The 20,828-nt window shown below is 35.6% G+C and overlaps 2 protein-coding genes and 2 long non-coding RNA genes across 5 annotated transcripts; 1 reads left to right on the top strand and 3 right to left on the bottom strand.

Moving 5' to 3' along the window:
* The first annotated feature begins 1,515 nt into the window (after positions 1 to 1,515).
* LOC126700029 (uncharacterized) lies at positions 1,516 to 4,664 on the top strand. Its single transcript, XM_050398009.1, has 3 exons — positions 1,516 to 1,950; positions 3,227 to 3,351; positions 4,571 to 4,664. Exons 1-3 carry the CDS (start codon positions 1,763 to 1,765, stop codon positions 4,612 to 4,614), a joined length of 357 nt encoding a protein of 118 aa, XP_050253966.1. The 5' UTR covers positions 1,516 to 1,762; the 3' UTR covers positions 4,615 to 4,664.
* A 985-nt stretch (positions 4,665 to 5,649) lies between these two features.
* On the bottom strand, positions 5,650 to 7,475 carry LOC126699933 (uncharacterized). The gene is made up of 2 exons (XR_007646934.1): positions 7,269 to 7,475; positions 5,650 to 7,068 (listed from the first exon to the last, which is right to left on the bottom strand). It is a non-coding gene; the product is annotated as an uncharacterized LOC126699933 (long non-coding RNA).
* A 5-nt stretch (positions 7,476 to 7,480) lies between these two features.
* Positions 7,481 to 9,688, bottom strand: LOC126699932 (uncharacterized). Of its 2 annotated transcripts, none has more exons than XR_007646932.1 (3): positions 9,405 to 9,688; positions 7,700 to 7,888; positions 7,481 to 7,556 (listed from the first exon to the last, which is right to left on the bottom strand). It is a non-coding gene; the product is annotated as an uncharacterized LOC126699932 (long non-coding RNA). The 2 variants fall into 2 exon arrangements; XR_007646933.1 differs by having other exon boundaries at positions 9,411 to 9,688.
* An 8,013-nt stretch (positions 9,689 to 17,701) lies between these two features.
* Positions 17,702 to 20,503, bottom strand: LOC126700867 (receptor-like protein 7). The gene has a single exon (XM_050399045.1). It carries the CDS (start codon positions 20,501 to 20,503, stop codon positions 17,702 to 17,704), a length of 2,802 nt encoding a protein of 933 aa, XP_050255002.1.
* Positions 20,504 to 20,828: the final 325 nt, after the last annotated feature.

Below are 20,828 nucleotides of genomic sequence, written 5' to 3'. Positions count from 1 at the left end.
AAAACACACTATTAGAGGTTTTGAGCAGACTAACCTTCTTCAGCCTTTCTATTTTGTAAGTTAGACAACGTTTGAAATAATTTTAGAAAATAGCATATCGAGTTTCAAAAAATCGAGATCCACCTAAAAAACTCGACCTTCAAAGACTCGCGTTCTGAGTGGGAAAATGCCACATAGATCTCGAGTCTTTAAGACTCGAGTTTTATGCAAAAAATTTCACCTATAGTGGCGTTTTTAAGCCTTACAGTGACGTTTTAAATCCCTATAGCGGTATTTTCCTGCAAAAATTTTTTGTAAGTACCAGGTTTAGGGTGCCCTATAATGGCGTTTTTAATCCCTATAGTGACGTTTTAAATCCATATAGCGGCGTTTTTTGCAATTTATGGAAATCGAGTCTCTAAAACTCGATTTTCAGCGCAATTTTTTTTCTCCAAATCGAGACTTAAAAACTCGAGTGCCATCTGGAACTCGAGTTTTAGAGGCTGTTTGGTTAACCAATTTCCACAACTCAATTCTCAGTTTCCATAACTCATAACTCAAAAATGGTGGGACCCATAGTAAAAAGGTTGTTTGGCCAAACGATAACTCTGTTTCCATAACTCTGTTTCCATAACTCAATTCTCTGATTTTTGAGTTATGAGTTATGGAAACTGAAAACAACAAAAGGCTGTTTTCAGTTTCCATAACTCATAACTCAATGGCATTTCCGTAAATAAACACATATGAGGGACCCACAGCCGCAACTTTTGACCACCTTTTGACTTTTTTTTTTTTTTTTTTTTTTTTTTTTCTTTTCTGGGTTGGCGTTGGCTGTTTTTTTTTTTTTTTTTTTTTCTTTTTCTTTTTCTTTTCCTGGGTTGGCCGTTCAGGTTTTTTTTTTTTTTTTTTTTTTTTTCCTTTTTTTTTTCTTTTCTGGGTTGGCGTTGTTCTTTTTTTTTTTTTTTTTTCTTTTTCTTTTTCTTTTTCTTTTCCTGGGTTGGCCGTTCAGGTTTTTTTTTTTTTTTTTTTTTCCTTTTTCTTTTTCTTTTCTGGGTTGGCGTTGTTTTTTTTTTTTTTTTTTTTTTCTTTTTCTTTTTCTTTTTCTTTTCCTGGGTTGGCTGTTCGGTTTGTTTTTTTTTTTTTTTTTTTTTTTTTTGTTAAGCTTCGGTGAGTTGGGTATTAATAAAAAAAAAAAAAATAAAAAAAAAAAAAAACTACTGTACTGGCTGACAGGTGTGGGACCCATGAATAGTGTGAAAAAATTGAGTGATGAAAATAAAAATGATGTTGCCAAACGAGTGTTAAAAAATGAGTGATGAGTGATGAGTGATGAGTGATGAGTGATGAGTGATGGAAATTGAGTGACGAGAATTCCTTACCCAAACAGGCCGTTAGATACTCGAGATGTTATTTTTCAAAATTGTTTTGAAATATGACAATTAACTAAATTTTTTAATATTTATTGTTATTTTAAAAAAAAAATTCCACACTATTATCTCTCACTTCTCACTGTCACCTACCTAGAACACACTCTCACTCTCACTTACACCCAAACATACAAACCCCAAACCCTCACACCATCGGTAGCAGAAAACCCGTCGGCACCAGAAGACTCTTGTCGGCGGTGACCTCTCAGCTCTCTCACTGTCTTAAGAGACTGAAACGACGTCGTTGTGATCTCTTTCGCGTATCGATGATGGCCAGGGGAGTGGAATCGTGGTCTCCGTCGCCGTCGCCGCCTGAGGGAAGATGAGAAGGGAAAGTGGTGGTTGTTGGAGGAGCGATGGTAATGGACTTTCCGTTGGATGACAGTGGTGCGACGTCGTTTTCGTCCTCCTCTTCTTCTTCGCCCTTTCTTTGCCCAAATTGCCTTGCAGGCTTCGCCGAAGACTCTCCGAGTCTAAGTGCCCGCAGAACTGTACTGTCGAAGATATCGAAGCCAAGCTCCGCCACGCCGATCTTCGTCGCCAGGTCAATCTCTCTCTCTCTCTCTCTCTCTCTCTCTTTGGTGTGGTTCTTGAATATGAAGACTCTCTCTCAACTTTACTCTTCTCAGCTATTGTCGTTGTTGTTTTTTTTTATTTGAAATTTTTTTAATTCATTTAATTAATTACTATTATCACTAACAAAAAGGTTCGTGTTTGTTTACTGAGAAAATTAACGGAAAAAGATTGAGAAATCAACTCTACCGTTCTATTTTTTTTTTCCGTTAATTAAATATAATTATTTGAACTGCATGTTAATTAAATATAATTATCATAATGTCACGTTAATTATGATTAATTGAAAAAAAGTCGGTTTGTTTGTTTTCTCAGAAAATTGAATCTTGAGTGGTTTTTTTTTTTTGTTGTTGTTAAATTGATGATTATTTTGAGATTTTGGTCATGGTTTAATTTCTTAACTTTTCGATTATTTACTGAGAAAATCAAATTCAAGGGAAAGAAATAACTAGAATTTCTTGGTTTGTGAAATTACTTGGAACTTAACTGAGCCAATTAATTCTTCAGGTAGTTAAAGTTTCTTGTTTTAAACGTGCTGATTAGTTAATTAAACATTTTGAAGACTTATCAATCTGAATTTCATTTACAAAAAATCTTCAGAGATCACCAAATGGTGTGATCGTTTCATAAAAGATGGTACAGTCTGTAATTTTCTCAGGAGCCAGATCAAAATTTTGATTTTTTTTTTCTTGGTAACCAAACATGGTAATAGGATTTGGATATAAGCTTCCTGAATCTCAAAGAATCATGGGTTATGTTATTTATTTATAAATAAATATTTTTTGGGAGGTTAAAAGTTAAAAGCTTTGTATTGAAGGGTTTTTTTTTTTTTTTGTGGGGGGGGGGGGGGGGGGGGTGTTAGGTAAAGGTGGGTGCTTCTTCTGTTTGAGTTTTTTCTGTTTTGCACTTTCTGGTCTTTCCTTTTCACGTCTAGTGGGCGTCTCTTTGTTCCATTTTCAAATTATTTTGCTTTTTAACATTCTTTCCTTAAAAAAAAAAAAAATGATTACTTGTTGAATTGAATTTAAATTATCCCTTACTTTTTCAATAAGAAATTTAGTTTTGTACCCATTTTTAAAATAGTTTTATGTAGTCACTATCTTTATTTCCATGAAAAAAATTCACTTTGTAGGCATTTCTGTGTTTTCATTTTCTGAATCCTACATTGGTTTTTTTTAATTGTTCTTAGTCCCTCTGAATAGTGAATCTTACATGAGCTTTCTTCTGTCATGTTGTTTTGGGTGCAGCAATACTATGAGAAATTGTCAAACAAGGCTCGAGCAAAGCCCAGAAGCCCATCACGGTCCTCATCTAATGAGGAAGATCTTGGTCAGCGCCTTGAAGCGAAGCTCGAAGCTGCTGAGCAGAAGAGGTAATATTTTTGTATTGCATAACTTATTTTTCAGCCTTTTGAAAATGGGGTTGTTTGAGAAAGCTTCACCTAGGAAAAAATTGAAGTTTAAAAAAGCTGTGCTTTGAAAAAGTGCGGTTAGAAAATGCATGTTTTCATTACCAAATATGCATTTTGAGATCTTTGACTTTGACCAAAAAGTCAAAATTTTCAAAATGGACCTGTCCTACTCAGTTTTTCGAGTAGAAAAATAGAAAAATTAATTGTGGTAGAGTACCTGTGCATTAGGCTTAATGTTAATATCTTGTTGACATGGATTCTGGGGACTTATTTCGTTAAGAAAATAATATAGTACTACATTTTCCTTGTGACCTATAGTTTCGGTGTTGGATGGCTATAAAAAGCTCAAGTTTTTTTCGCAACAAGAACTCAAGCAAACCCTCACTCTTCTGCCCCAAACCTTGTGATTTTCTAACCTTTATTTATTTTTTTTCTTGTGTTACCCAATTAGTAATCCATTATGGGCAGCAAGTTGGTGCCGAGTTCAATACAATAAAGTGAGCTGAGCGTGTTAACCATGTCCGACCTCGACATCATGAACCACATTTACGCAACCCATGTTCATGGTGACGAAAAGTTTGATGTTGAGTCTCTTTTCGTTCTCGTCGAAAACATCCTTAAGCGTGCCACCCTGATTGTTGACCATGTTGCACTGGTACACTACCATAATTCTTTATTAGAATAAGATGCTCTCTCTCTCTCTCTCTCTTGTTTATTTTCTTTTTCCTAAATCGGAATTTTAACTTGGACTGAAGCATTCCATAGTTTGGAATACACTATAGTGAGGTAGGGTAGCCATTACTTTTACCAAAGAAATTGAAAAACCACTTCAGCCTTAATGAAGTGGAATAAGCACACAAGGTTGCTTTACATTTTTGTTTCTTTAAAATGAGGGATATGTAATGCAAGTCCATTTTGTTGGGATGAGCATAGGTATGAGAATCAAAGTGAAGCATTTGGGTGTGTTCTAGATTACTGAGGCCGGACAAATATAAAAATTTTAGAGTTAATTACAACAATTTTCATAAAATATTTTTTAATTATTGTAGATGGTTAGTGATAGCTAATGAAGTGATGTGACCATACAAGAACCAATAAAAATGCCAACTCAACTAACATTACTCAGAAAAATAATTTTCCTCTTTATTCTTCTCAATACAATTATTTACACTCACTGTAGGGTACCCAAGTACACTTAGAGAGCTTGGAAGACAAGACCCCTAAGGCCAACTTTAATCCACCATTGTGTACACTGAAGAAAATTTCCAACGAGGTAATCAAAATGATATAATTTTATTTGAAAATAATTAAATTAATATTTATAATTAAAAGTGTTTAAATAATGCTTAAGTGATTAAATTCACTAGTGTTTAACCCGCGCAATGCACGGGAACAAATCTCCAATACAATACAAACATACAAAGGAATGTGATGTACTTTCATATTAGTCAAGCACTTTTTGGTTGATAACAAAGGAATTAAGTCTTTTTTATTAGAATTATATTTTGGCACAATTTTGAATGGTTTGCTTGCATAGATTTATGTTGTTTGAACTTTGAATATAAATATGCATGACAAACCAAAGGAGTTTGGAGAGAAATCTTTCAAAGTCTTCATGTATCTTTTTATTAGATTGGAATTTTGAAAATCTAACTCTTAAATTACATGTTTTATATGTTCTTAATATACATGTCTAATTTCTTTCAAATTAGATGTTATTTACTATTTGATCAATAAACTTATTTTTTATACATAATTTTAGGGGAAGAAAAAAAACCCCTGAAATGTAAAAATTTGATTAATAACATAACTATTGATTTTTGATTTTCTTGAAATTTTATGGAGAATATAATAAGAACATGCAATCCAATAGTTAAATTTTCAAAATTCACATCTAATAAAATTAATATAAGAAGAGTTTAAAGAGTTTCTTTCTAACCAAAAAATATATATAAATATAAAGGGAGGAAACATTCATTAAAATAAATAACATTAGTTCCAAAAATTGTAATAACAATCAGAGTGGCGCAGTAAAAGCGTGGTGGGCCCATAACCCATAGGTGCCAAGATCAAAACTGGGCCCTGATAAAGAGGTAGCTTCCCAATGTTTTTTTTTTTTTTTTTTTTTAATACTATAAAAGAGAAAAAGGAATAAGATGATGATTTTAAAATAAATAAATAAAAAATCATTTTTGACAATTTGGTATAGAATTAAACCAAGAATTTTAGATTACCATTATGTTTTCAATTGGAAGTATAAAAGAGAAAGGAATAAGATAGTGATATTATAGAAGGAATAATTGGTTTGGTACCTACTTTCCTAGGGCAGCCATTCAATTAAAAATGCGGCTTTCCCCACAATCCTCTATCCTCTATAGTCTGAGGTATTACGAAGTACCAAGTCCATCTTAAGTATCATCGCACAATTTCTACAACTTGAGAGCTATTATTTTATCGAAAAAGAGTTGAGAGCTATATTACATAAGATTTAACTAAGGTTCCTATAAGGACAGAAAAAGAACAAAAGAACCACATTGTGCTCTTGAAATTTTGTAGCATTCCTCAAAGGACCTCTCCTAAAAATTGAGGTACTCGCTGCAGAAACTCGAAGGCAAAACTGAGAGCTGCAATCGCCCTGTCCATTCCTCCTCTGGCTTCAAAGTGATAGGTTTCTCAACTGCTGCTCCATCAACACAAAGCATCTGTTTGTACTCATCACCGAAATCTACCATTGATTTTGATTTCTTATCTCATGGATTCCAGACCACCGTAATAAGGAAAAGAACACAGTAAGACCAAACAACATCATAATGAGGACCATTTATATGTTGGTGCACGTGAACCAATGGATATAAACCCATAATTCTGATTTATGAATACATCAAGGACTGCAATCACATTAGGAGAACTAAGATAAACTCGATCCATCTGCAAGGAAAATATAGGAAAACAATATATCTCTTACACTTACTAATCTCTAGCAATCATCTCTGGTAGAAAACAGTATATCTCTTACCCTTTTCTCTCTAACAGTTGCATTACACATTCTCTTTCTATTTCTTTGCTTCAAATTCAGGTCCCCAAAAAGAAAGTTATTGGAACTGTACTATCTTACATAGGCCTAAAGCAAATTTGAGAGAAGCCAGGATGGATAGATATTCTGTAAATCTCCAAAGCTTCTATCTTCCAAGTTGAAAACATGAGTTTCATTTTGATCATTGAAGAAAATGCAATTCCTTTTATACCCAGTAAACTCTTCAGCCAAAATCGATAAACAACAATTATTACCCAAAACTAAACCTCAATCACCTAAGCTTTTTTCCAACTCCCATCGACCCCATTCTTCATCCAGCTTATACACTTTGAAATCAACCACTTTGGGACCATCACAGTCTAACATACCGGTTGGTATGTTCTACCCTCCTCCTTTCTTTATTAAAGTATCTATCAACAACATAGAGAGCTCCACATGACTCCACCAAGTGCTTCTGGCTACCCAACCCACATAGCGGAGGCAAAAATGGAACCAACTTCAATGACGAATTATCGATCCACGAAACGTTTCCCAATGTATCAATCACATAGAATTGGCCCTTATATACAATAACATCATCATACTCAAAACCGTTATCATCTGCAACGGCTAAACTCCTAGCTCCAGATTTTGCAAATCCTAATCTTCCGGCAACAAAAATAACAAAAATAGCAGAGACGTTTACATTAGTCTAAGGCGAATTGGGAAACATAACTACATTATTGGCAGACCTACATTCAATCTGAGTTTATGATTTGTAACATTAAAAAATCTTATCAGATTAATATGGAATTGAAAAGAGTAGAAGTCAAATGGATAAGAATGATAGTTAGGCTGTCCTAACCTGTCAGCTTTATCCAGCAATGTTTCTTGAGAACACCTGGTGAATGTTATCAATCTGTCTAAACAGAGGTAATTCAAAAAACAAATGCATAATGGATAGAATCTTGACAGAAAATTGCAGCAAATCTGAATTTTAACGAAATGACAGGATAAGAAGGTTTGTTAAAATTACCAAACTTTCAGATTTTAAACAGTTTAAAACAAAAGCATATGTGAAAGCCCTCAAGTCAATGATGAATTCATGGGCGACTGTTCCATTGACTCCTCGAAAAAGAATGGGGTAGTGGCTCTGTAATGTTCACATCATTATATTATACTAAGAAAACAATGAACTTCTATTTCATGATGCAGAAAGCCAAATGGAATTATTTTTCAAGATCAACACATATATGCAAACATAAAACCAAAAGATGAAAAGGATGAGTTAAGAACCTCAAAACGTTTTGCCATGTAGTTTGCATTCAAGGTTGCTATCTTTGAGGCTTTAGTGAGTCCCTTAGAACCCATCATGGCTATGTATGTATATGAAATTGGCAAAATAAGTGCAGAACCCCAAGAAGCAGCAGAGATGGTACCAAGAGGTTGAGCCCTTTTTGGTGCTGGAATACCAACTGCTGGTACCTGCAAAGGCGAGAAAAAACATTACAGCAACAGATTGATGAATGTATCTTATAGAATTGCAATCCAAAAGTTGGGAACACATTTTCTAGGATTATAAATGAAAATCTTAAAGTCAGATGCACCAAAATACCGGGGTGAATAATTATTTTTTCATGTTCAATCAATATACTCAACATATTTGACAGTTGTTTAAGGGTTTGCATATAGTAGTATTATTCTTCACTCAGAAAGTTAAGATTTTCAAAACAGATTTAAGATTTATTCTAGCATATTTTGACATCATGTGTGATGTGACAGGTTTCTCTTACCACAGGATGTGATGGTAGAAATGGTGCCAAATGTTCTAAATGAGAATGAAAGGACAATTTAACAACATGAATCCACCCAAAAAAATACAGAAAATGCAAAAGTGAGTGAGTCAAACATTCTAAATGGGAATGAAAGAACAGTTTAACAACATAAATCCAACCAAAAAAACAAACAGAACTGTTAGAGGAAGTTTCAACTTTCAATTCTATGTAAATATTCTCATGAGAATAATCTAATCTCACATCAATGTTATAAAAAATCAAGCCACATACACATTGTTCTAATCATGTAGAAATTGATGTTCTCCTCCATGTGCTTGATCAAACAAAAGTATTTAAATGATGATGAAATTGAAGGAAACCGCAGGTGGGCTGGGTTGTTGCTATAGCTTCCACTATTCTTTCAATCACTCAGCCAACTCGGTTATGAATATGTCATTTTTTTTTTTTAAAAAAAAAGGGAAAACTGAAAAGGTTCAAGCATCAATTCACACCAACGTAGCAAAAATAACATAACATTGTGTCTCTAATTTATTTATTTTTTGATAAGTAACATTGTGTCTCCAATTTATTATAGGCAACTGAACACCAATTGGTCAGGGGGGAAAATCCTAAAAAATAAATTAAAAAAGCTAAGAGACAAAGCCTAGGTAGAATTTGATCTTCTATGGTGTTTCCCTGAAAAAAAAAAAAAAAAAAATAAAAATACAGAGAGGAAAACATATTAGGAATTGAAATCTACAATTGCAGCAAACCCTAATTAGGAACCCCCAAATCCCAAAATTAATAACAACTAAATAAGTATCTATTGGGTTTTGTTTTCAGTGGTGGGGAAACCGATGGTTCCAGAAAATTCTCTTTTAAGCTATCGGGTTACGGTACGGACGAACTCTGTTCTCTTTCCCCTTTCCTTTTGATTGCAATTTACTGATTTAAGCGGTTTATTTTCTTTTATACTGAAGGCTATCAAAAGGTGTTTTAACCCTGTGAAAGAGATCAAAAGGTGTTTTCCAAATCAAAACCCCAGGAAAAAAAAAAAAAAAAAAACTATGAACGCAGATATTAGAGAACAGGGAAAGGCTTAGTGATGGAAAACAAAAAAGAATCAAAACCAAAATCAAATCTAAACCTATCCAACAAAAAAACTCAATAAAAAGTAATATTTCATACCCAAATATAGAAATATAGAAAAATGGAGAAAAACGTACCGGAACCGGTTCCGACGATCTGATGGTGGCAGATATATAGCGTAACGGGGTTGACGCCCATAGTTTTTTCTTTCTGCTTGCAGCGATGCTCTAAGTTTGGCGAGGGAACGGAGCACTCTCTCTGTAAATCGGGCTTTCAAATGTTGTAATGATCGGGATTTTGGTTGGATTAAACCATAAAAGTTGCAGAATCGATGCAGAGTTCTTCGCCTTTCTCTGTTTCTTTCTCCGTGTCACAGGCCTCATACTCTATTTCATCGCCTCTCTGCTTCTTTCCCCGTTTCCTCATCGCCTCTCTCTCTCTCTCTCATCGCCTCTCTATTTCTATCTTGGTGCACTTCTAATTTTAACCAGTTAATTTTTTGATATTTATAATCAGAGGCTTTTAAATGGTGTGTAGCATTGTCAAACAATATAATGTATGGCTTTTCTATACTACTATTTAAGGGGTTTTTACTATTTGGATTCCTCATTTTTTATACTCAAAATACCCTCAAATTGATCAGTTTGTAAAGCTTAAATAATAGGGTTAGACATGTAACGTGTCTGAATTTTAGATAGGCAGTTATCCTATTTGTCATCACCTTCTTAATTGTAGGGATATTTATAATCAGAGGCTTTTAAACGGTGTGTAGCATTGTCAAACAATATAATGTATGGCTTTTTAAACTTATACGTGTCTGAATTTTAGATAGGCAGTTATCCTATTTGTCATCACCTCCTTAATTGTAGGAATTCACTTTCTCTCAGCTTCTGCTATTATATATATATATTTATAGATATAGATATAGATATAGATTTTTTTTAGAAGTGCAACATTCACAATATTTTTTTGCAAAAAATCTTAGGTTTTAAGTTGCTTTTTGTTTTTTGCTTGACAATATCACTATAATTATTTTTTTGTCATCAATAACAAGTTGTAACAACCTACTACTTAGCATTAGTTATAAAAGTATTGTAAAAAATATTGTGAACATTGCATTTTTTTCTCTTTTTTATTTGTTTTTCATCTGGGGAAAAATAATTATTTTATTTATTGATTATAAATAACTCTATTGGTTAAAATTTAGGGGCCTATTTTTTACTTGGGGCCTTAGGCGATCGCATCTTTTGCTCACCCATTCAGCCGGCCCTGGTCTCTAGCAGCCAGTAAAGAGCGCCATACAAAGGATGGGTTATTCCCCAACTCGTCATCCAAAAAGGAGGTTCTTGGAAAATACCTTACCTTATAAACTCTATAGAATAGGGACCCGTTGTTGTGAATTAGGCGCCATGCTTGTTTGGCTAACATAGCAAGATTGAAAGCATGGATGTCTTTAAACCCCATCCCTCCTCTCTTCTTTGATGAACACAACTTGTTCCAACTTATCCAATGGATTTTCTTTTCCAAACCTATTTGGCCCCACCAATATCTAGCCAATAGAGAGTTTATGTTGTCACAAATGGATTTAGGAAGCTTGAATAAACCAATGTAATAGGTTGGAATAGCTTGAGCCACCATTTTGATGAGGATTTCACACCCCACTTTTGAGATAAACTTTTCCTTTCACCCCATTACTTTCTTTGTGATCCTTTCTTGTAGCTCCTTGAAAGTTCCCACCTTCAACTTCCCACTTAGCATTGGAAGGCCCAAATACTTTTCACATTCCGTCATGACTCGTGCACCTAATATTTGCTGAATTTCATTTTTCACCTCCGCCTCATATTTTTGCTAAAGAAGAGGGATGTCTTTTGTCTTTTTATTACTTGTTCAGATGCTCCTTCATATTTGCCCAATAATTCCAGTAGTCTACAACATCCATCAGATGTTGCTTGGAAAAACAAAAGACTATCATCAGCACACAAAAGGTGTGAAATACGTACCCCATGTTTGCTAGATAGAACTCCCTTGAGAGATTGGTTTTCTTCAGCTTTCCTCAATAAGGCTGATAGGCCTTTTGCACATAATAGGAACAAGTATGGTGAAAGCGGGTCCCCTTGTTTTATTCCCCTTGAAAGAGAGATAAAACCCTTAGGTTCCCCATTGATAATAACGGAGTAAGATGCTGTGGCGATCGTTTCCATTGCCATATTCACCCATCTGCGATCCAAGCCCAATTTTATGTTCTGCAAGAAACCCCACTCAACTTAGTCATAGGCTTTGCTAATGTCAAGCTTCACCGCCATTTGTCCCACCTTGCCCTTTCCCTTATTCCACATTCTATGCAACAGTTCATATGCCACTATGGTATTGTCAGTTATCAATCGGTTTGGAACAAATGCGCTTTGGGCCTCGGATATTATGGTTGGTAAGTTAGTCTTCAACCTGTTCGCCAAGACTTTAGAGAGAATTCTAGATACCACATTACCCAAACTAATGGGCTTGTAATCAGACATCTACTTAGGATCATTCTTTTTTTGGATTAGTACAATGTGAGTAAAATTCATTTTATGCAACATATGGCCAGAATTTAAAACTGACAAGATAGCCTCAGTTACATCAGTTCAAACTATATTCCAATATTTTTGAAAGAAAAAAGGTGACATACCATTAGGACCAGGAGATTTTGAAGGATGCATTTGAAATAGGGCCTGTGTAACCTCATTTGGTGTATACCTTTGTAATAATGCATTGTTCATGTTTGGGGTGACACGTCTCTCCACCGCATCTAGTACACTCCCCATATTCGTAGGGTTTGTTGTGGTAAAGAGCTCTTTGAAGTATTGCTCGGCTACTTGGGCAATCTGTTCATCTGATGTATGCCAACCACCGTCTGTATCCTGAACACCTGATATATGGTTTTGCCGCCGCTGTTGACTATCCCGTTGGTGGAAGAATTTTGTATTCTTGTCACCAGCAGGTAGCCAAATGGACCGGGATCTTTGTCTCCAAGAATGCTCATCATGATGTAGGATTGTGTTTATCTCATATTTCAAGGTGCTAATGCATTGGGCATTGTTGGCATTACTTTGCAATGAAAGCTCTTCAAGTTTTGCTTGCATCGCCTGTAGTTTGGTTTTAGAATTCCCAAAAGTGGCTTTGCTCCACTCCACTAATGCAACTTGACACTGTTTGATTTTCTCAAAAAGTTTAAACATTGGACTCCAATTTCATGTGCCCCTTCCCCAAACTTCACGGATCAATCCTTCACAATCCGAATGTGTGGACCATTTTTCTTCAAAACGCCTTGGCTGCCTTTTTCTTCTCCTATGACCAATTGGTGGATGTGTTAAAATAAGGGCACATGTTCCGAGTATGTAGCTTGGAGATGGGTGACTTTAACATGTGGAAATAGGGCCCTCCACTTAATGGTTCCACAAGCCCTATCTAATCTTTCTTGGACAAAACCCTCGCCTTCTCAACCATTGCTCCACGTGAATCTGTTACCCTGAAATCCCAAGTCCACTAACCCACATTGCAAAAGTGCTTCTCTAAATTCCTACATTGGCCTTAGATGTCGTATGCGCCCTCCTTGCTTTTCCTCCATTGTTAAAATCTCATTGAAGTCTCCACAGCACAGCCATGGTGCCATACTCCTGGAATGGAGGTGTTTGAGTAAAATCCATGACTCATGCTTGCTTTGCTCCTCTAGCCACCTATAGAAGCCAGTGAATCTCCAAACTGAATTTTCTGACTTTATCAAGGAGTCAATATGGTTGGGTAAGTAGGTTTGGACATGCAACTCCACCACTTCCATCCATGAAAGAGCCAAACCACCACTTCTACGCACACTTGGAATGGCCACCATACACCGGTAGGGTAGATCTTCCTGTACTTTTTGCATTTTGACTACAGATAGTTCTATCTCCATTAGAAATAAAACCTTAGGAGCATTCTCCCTCACTAAATGAGAGAGGACTTCAACTGCCGTCTAGTTCCCAAGCCCACGACAGCTCTAGCTTAGGAGATTCATTGTGCTCGGCGGGGTTGCTCATCAGCCTCCGCCGTTTGGATAATGTTTACATTGTCTGCCACTGCGAACCTTCCACGCTTCCCACCCCTACTATGTCCGTTCACCTGCTCCCCCTCAATATCAGTTTCAACCGCATGGAATTGCCGCTTTGAACCCACCAAGATAGCCACTAGGGGCGGAGCCACTTGGCTTATGGCCCCCCCCAAAATTTTTCAAATTTCCATTAAACTATGTAAAAAAATTACATTGGCCCCCCCCAAAATTTAAGATCCGGCCCCCCCATATTTTTCTCAAAAATTTTTCTAGAGTTCTAGACTTTTAATCCAATACAACTTCAAGCCCCACCAAAAAACTTGGCCCACATCCAGCCCCACCAGCCAGCCTCGATTCCCTAAGCAAACAAGTTATTCTTTTCTAAACCATAACACTTCCAGCCCAGCCCAAACCAAAATCTAAATTACCTAATTAAACACAAACAAAAGGCATTCAATCCTCACCGTCTGGAAAAAAAAAGAAATCCTCACCGTAGGAACAATCTAAAAGAGAGAACAAATGAACAAGAACAATCTTCATTCATGCCTCACCTCAGTGACCTCATGCCTCTGCCTTACATCCTTACCCTTAGTTTTTTACCTTCTTAGTTCACACCTGATGCCTCCAACTCCAATAGTGTCATGCTCACCGGCTAATGCCTTTGCTTGACTGCCTCAGAAACCCAGCCGGCTCTCCGTGACGCCGCTCTCCACTAGCTCACTGTGACTGATGTCGCTGCCTCAAGGTATCTCATTCATTCTTTACTTGACTTCTTTCAGTTTTTCAGTTTTTCCCTTTGTTGGCAATTTATACTTATTACTTTGTCTCTTTGTCTTTGGCTTTTTGTGTTTGTTGTTATTGCATTCTTTATTATTTGATGCACTGACTACTAAGACCAGCCTTTACGCCTTTTTCCTTTTGAGTTTTGGCTTTTGTGATGTTTGTCTTGTCCCTTGAGTGGGGGGCGGGTAGGGCTTGTCGACTTGCACTGTGTTTGTGTAAGTAAATTTTAAAAAATAATAATAAATTAATCTGTGGAAGGAAATTGGAGTTGTGGGCCGTGAGTCTGTCACAGAGAATAGATATTTGGTTTATGTTGTTTGTTTATACTTTTGATTGATTTGTTTATTTAGTTTCTTTATCCTAAAAGGTCATTAGTCATTACTTAACTACAAGTGTATTTGTTTATTTAGTTGAATTGATTTTTTTTTTTTTTTTTGGGTTTGAAATTAGGTGTCAAATAATGAGCAAATGACAAACAATTGATGCATTCTTTAAGAAAAAAAGATATTAGTCATTTAGAACTTAGGACTTTTGTAGAAACAAATGTTGATACTTCAATGCCTAACGAGTGTCCCTCCAAATGTTCAAGAATTGAATCTAAAGGGATAGACCATGATCCAGGATCACGTAAACAAATATATGAATTCCCTGTCAACGAACAAGATGAAATTCGACATGCTTATCTCATAACTAGTTCATATCAACCTAGAGACATAAAGTATCCATACAAAGGACCGAAAAATCATCGCCGTAGTTTTCAATCTTCGTGGTTTGATTCACGTTCAAATTAGTTGGAATACTCACCTTCAACAGATTCAATCTATTGTCTACCTTTCTACCTTTTTCGTAAGAAACGAATAGGTCATCCTAGATCAAATGCATTCACTGAAAAATGTTTTAATAATTGGAAAAAGGTGAAGGATGGGATGAATTGTTCTTTAATTGGTCATGAGGGGAAAGAACCTAATACACCACATAAAATTGCTGAGAAATGTTGTGAGGATCTATTGAATTATTCAGGACATATTGACAAATTAGTTGAGAAACAAACATCAAAAGAAATGAAGAATAATTGATTGCGGCTCAAGACCTCAATAGAGTGTGTTCAATGGCTAGCATTCCAAGCTTGTGCTTTTAGAAGTCATGATGAAAGCCTTGATTCAAAAAATCGAGGTAACTTTATTGAATTGATAAAACACATATCAACTTTCAATGAAAATGTAGCTAGAGTTGTCTTGGAAAATGCTCCACGGAATGCCAAATATACGTCACCCACAATTCAAAAGGAGATTGTGCATATTCTAGCTGGTAAAGTGCGAAATGCTGTTCATGAAGAAATTGGGGATGCAAAATTTTGCATTCTAGTTGATGAAGTTCGAGATGAGTCGAAGAGAGAGTAAATGGCCATCATTTTGAAGTTTGTTGATAAAGAAGGTTTCATTAAAGAGCGTTTCTTTCATGTTGTGCATGTTAGAGACACTACAACATTGACTTTAAAGAATGAGATATGTGTTGTCCTTTCTCATTACAACCTCCACATTGAAAATATTCGAGGTCAAGGATATGATTGGACTAGTAACATGCGTGGTGAATGGAATGGATTACAAGCTCTTTTTCTTAAAGATTGCCCATATGCTTATTAGGTACATTGCATGGCTCATAGGTTGCAATTAGCTCTAATTATAGCATCTAAAGAAGTAAAAGATGTTCATCAGTTCTTTGATCATTTGGTTAATATTATCAATATTTTTGTTGGTTCTAGTAAGCGTAATGATGAATTGCAACATGCTCAAGCAGAACAAGTTGAGAATATGATTGCTTCTAATGAAATTGAGACTAGAAGAGGTGCAAACCAGATTGGTACTTTGCAAAAAGCAGGAGATACTAGGTGGGGATCTCATTTTCATTCTATTTGTAGTTTGATTAAAATGTTTGATGCTACTTGCAAAGTTATCAACACTATCTCTGAGGAAGGGGCTAACTATAAGCAATGCAGTGATGCCGAGGGAGTTTATCAGGTATTAACATCATTTGAATTTATTTTAATCTTGCATTTGATTAAAGAGATAATGGGAATTACTAATATTCTTTGTTAAGCTTTGCAACAACATTCTCAAGACCTTTTAAATGCCATGCATTTAGTTTCAACTACAAAATCACTTATTCAAAAGTTGAGAGATGATGGATGGGAGCCTTTACTTGCTAGAGTTATATCATTTTGTGAGCAACATGAAATTGATATTCCTGATATAAATGCTCGTTACACTAAGGCTCGAGGTAGATATCGTTGTCAAGATGAAGATTTAACAATGGAACATCATTTTAGAATTGGCATATTTACAATTGCAATAGAGTTTCAATTGCAAGAATTGAAAAGTAGGTTTTGTGAGCTAACAACGGAACTTGTCATTCTTAGTTCAGCTTTAAATCGCAAGGATGTTTTTAGATTATTCAAAATTGTTGATATATGCAATTTGGTTAGGAAATATTATCCTCAAGATTTCATTGAACAAGAACAAGAACTTTTGTAGTCTCAATTGCAGCATTATGAGCTTGATGTGATAAAATATACAGATTTTCAGAATATGAGTACAATTTTCGAGCTATGTAGGGGATTAAAAATTTCAAGAAAGTCTAAAATCTATTTTTTGATTGATAGACTTATTCGTCTTGTGTTGACCCTTCTAGTTTCTACAACAACTACAGAACGAGCTTTTTCAGCTATGAAGTTGTTAAAAACAAGACTTCGCAATAGAATGGGGGATGAGCTTTTGACAGATAATATGATAGTTTATATAGAGAAGGAAATTGCAGGGAATTTCACTGTAGAGATGATAATGGATGAATTTTATTCCATGAAAAATCATCATCAAGCATGATTTGATGTGAATGTTCTTTTTTTTGTATGTTTACATTGAACTAGACAGTTTTTCATGTTTATTAATGTTCAAGTATATGATGATATATGAAAGTTGATAATTTTGTATCCAATAGACTTAAGAATTATATTTAGTATATCTCTATTACAAGCCACCCCCCACCCCCAGGTAATTATTCCTGGCTACACCCCTAGTAATTAGTAATTACCACTAGGTTATAATCCCTTGAACCCTTACATAAGGTCTTAATTTAAATAACCTTCATTTAACCTAGCTTTCCAAAAAAAGTTTCTCACTCTTGAGTTATGCCAGACATTAGTAAAATCAATGAATAATAGATTATCCTATTCTAGGCTCATGTTTTGTCAAGCTTCGGGCATGAAATTTGAAGTCACAAATACAATTTAGCTACATAACTTCTCTCTCTCTCTCTCTCTCTCTCTTCATAAAAGTTTCAAACTTTCATACATACGATATCAAACATGTGATATTTCAATACCATCATAACATGAAAAAAAGTTCAAAAGAAAAATTAAAAAGAGTGCAATGACAAAATATATAAAACCCTAATACATTACAGACATGGTAGATTTTCAGACATGTATCAGTTGAAATGGAGAACTTCATGGACAGAAATCTCTGAAGAAAATCTTCGTTAATCAAATCCAGCAGCTACATTGTTTTATTTTCCCCCTTTCTACTTTCACTTTTACTGCTTTCTTCCAAAATTCTTGAGAAACCACTCCAATTTTCTTATGGTCAGTTTATTCCCAATAACAACCCCATTTATTAACCCACTCCCATATCCCAACATTATAACTACCCAATCAAATTTACTAGGAAAATTTGAACCTTCACCTTGTTTGGAATTCAGTGGTGGTTGTGTCAATGTCTCAGAAATTTTGCATTTCTTGGTCAAAGGCAAACCACACAAATCTGTGTTTCCCAAATATGAATCATTTTCAAAGGTAGAGAATTGTTTACCTTGTGGAATAGGCCCTGTGAGATGGTTATTTGAGGCATTGAAGAATTCAAGGAATGTGAGTTGCAATAATTGTTGAGGAATCTCTCCTGAGAGCCCATTTTGAGAAAGGTCCAAAGACTCAAGCTCCGTTAAGTTCCCTAAAGAAGATGGGGTAGGACCAGTGAGAATGTTATTGGATATATTGAGCAAATGAAGCCCCTTTAGATTTCCAATGACTTCTGAAATTTCTCCATCAAATTTATTGCTAGAGAGATCAATAGCTATAAGATGATCTTGGATCTTTTCATATAGTGTATTGATGCCTTTGTTTGTCATTTCCAAGGAGTAACTAACAACAATTTCAAAGGAATCGAAAAACGGTGATGGGGTGCTTGTGACTGCAACCATATAAACATTATCCTTGTCAAATGTCAAGTTGGCAACTTTCATGGAGGTCCAACTTTGGAAGTGCTCATATGGTAACTTACCTGTAAAGTTATTGAAAGAGCCATCAATGATTTGCAACTTGGGGAAATCAAGACTGCTTTCAGGTTTCCCAATTGCACTATGGAACCCATTAGATTGCAAACTTAGAACCCTTAACCTTGGAAGCTTCCCTAACCAAGAGGGAAAAGTGTCAGATAATCGATTGTTACCAAGAAGAAGAATCTCCAGCATTGTGCAGTTGGACAATGATCTTGGTACTTGCCCTTCTAATTGATTATAACTTACATCAATCAATTTCAATCTACATTGTTCCATGTATATTCCAGGAAGTATTCCACGAAAATTGTTGTTTTGTAAATTCAATACTACCAAGTCGCTCAAATTGCTCAAACATTTGGGAAGCATGCCCCCCAAGTTGTTGTGTGAGAGATCCAGCATTACAATTGAGCTAAGATTGCAAAATAATGGTGAGATTTCTCCAGTCAATTTATTGTTTTTGATATTGTATTGGGCAATGGAAGGTGGAGGCATTGGAAGTGACCCTTGCAGCTTGTTGGAAGCAAGATCCAATTGAAGTAAACTATCCCATGGAAGAATAGGCAGAGTGTGGTTGAAAGAGTCAAAAGTTGTAAGGAAGTTGAAGGATAGATCCAATAATAAGAGAGTTTGTTTCCCTATGTTCAATATCCAGTTTGGTATTTGACCCTGAATTTTGTTGTCATAGAGTGACAAAATCTCCAATTCATTCTGGGAACGCAAAAAAGTTGGGAATTCAGTCAAGTTACATGAATTCAAAACTAAAAGCTGAAGCTTTGGAGTACTGGCGTTGAATGTTGAACTAATGGGGAATGATAGATGGACTCCTGAAAACTGGATTTGAGTTAGATTTTTGAGCTTCAGAAACAAATCGAAGTTCACTCTGCCACCAAGGTTATTTTCACTAAGACTCAGAGTTTCAAGATTCGCAAGCCTACAAATTGATTGTGGAATTGAACCATGGAATTTATTGGCCGTAAGGTCCAATAGAGTTAGTTGGGTAAGGTTTCCAAGCCAAGGTGGAATTTGACCAGTAAGTTGATTTTTGGGAAGATATAATGAGGTAAGCTGGGTCAGGTTCTTAAGAGACGTGGGAATGTCACCATATAAATTGGCTTCCGCTAAGCCCAAAACGATGAGCTTTGTTTGTTTACCAAGCCAAGACAATTTTTGCGGACTGAAATTAATATTGGATAGTCCTAGATGAGTGAGTTGTGTGAGGTTGGCCAATGAGAAAGGGATTTGCCCTGAAAATTTATTAAATGAGAGACGCAAAATGATGAGATTGGTAAGGTTACCAAGCGAAGTCGGTACCAAACCAGAGAAATTGCAAGTATTGATATCCAATTCATGCAATGACTTTAGGTTTCCAATTGAATCTTGTAGCTTACCAGAGAAACCCGTGTTTGAAAGTCTCAATATTTGAAGTGGACTACTACTTTGAAATTCTGGTAGATATCCCGTAAGAATTTCATTATCTTGCAAACTGAGGAATTGAAGATTTCGTAACTTGAAAATCTCTATAGGAAATTCACCATACAATCTGCAGCTGCTTAGGTCAAGAGATTTTAAAGAAGACAAGTTTGCCAAGATATGAGGTATTGAGGAAGATATGTTCACCTTACCCAGGTAAAGAAGTTTGAGGCTGGTAAAGTTCTCAACAAGACTTTTTAAGCCGGGCTTTTGGAGTTTCAATGGATTGAATGAGAGATCAAGGGAAACCAAGTGGGAAAGCTCAAAGATTTCTGATGGAATTTGACCACTGAAGGCAGATATAGAGAGGTTGAGATATGTTAAGTTTGAGAGGTACCTGATGCTTGGGGGAATTTGAGAATAATTGAAGTCATTATCAGCGAGATTGAGGTTTTGAAGGTGAACAAGGCGGAAAAGGCTGCTGCTGGAGTTGATGGAGCCATAGAGATAACTGCTGCTGAGATCAAGGCCAATCACATGACCTGTAACTCTATCACATAAGACACCATCCCATGAACAGCAATCATTTATTTTCCCGGAGTTCCAAGATGAAACCTTTGTATAAGCAAAAGGGTCACTAGACACACTCATTTTAGTAACCAAGCTTTGCTTGAAATGCAACAAGGCTGAACGCTCAGAATCATTGCATAAAGGCTGAGTTGAAAAAGAGGAGCAACTATTTGGAAAATGAAACGTTGACAAGAAGAAGAGCAAGCGCATGAAGATTAAGAAACACATATTAATGTCTTGAAAAAACTTCCTTAGCACTCTCGTAACTTAAACTAGGAATAAGCTGCTTTTATAGACAAGATTCAAGTGGTTCTATCATGCTTGTGTGATACACATATTTAAAAGAAATCCGCACAAATTAAATTAATATTTTAATAATAATTAAGAATATAGAATAAAATACTTT

The sequence above is a fragment of the Quercus robur genome, chromosome 9 (assembly GCF_932294415.1).
Source record: "Quercus robur chromosome 9, dhQueRobu3.1, whole genome shotgun sequence".
NCBI classification, from domain to species: Eukaryota; Viridiplantae; Streptophyta; class Magnoliopsida; order Fagales; family Fagaceae; genus Quercus; species Quercus robur.
The sequence above is the reverse complement of the archived record's forward strand: the minus strand, read 5'-3'. Positions and strand labels throughout refer to the sequence as shown.

What these genes read in the sequence shown, in the direction of transcription:
- LOC126700867 (XM_050399045.1), bottom strand. Translation starts at nt 20,503, where the DNA reads ATGAGTGTGTCTAGTGACCCTTTTGCTTATACAAAGGTTTCATCTTGG.
- LOC126700029 (XM_050398009.1), top strand. Translation starts at nt 1,763, where the DNA reads ATGGTAATGGACTTTCCGTTGGATGACAGTGGTGCGACGTCGTTTTCG. An exon ending in ACGCCGATCTTCGTCGCCAG is followed by an intron (nt 1,951 to 3,226) that starts GTCAATCTCTCT and finishes TTTTGGGTGCAG; the next exon opens with CAATACTATGAGAAATTGTC. An exon ending in GAAGCTGCTGAGCAGAAGAG is followed by an intron (nt 3,352 to 4,570) that starts GTAATATTTTTG and finishes CACTCACTGTAG; the next exon opens with GGTACCCAAGTACACTTAGA.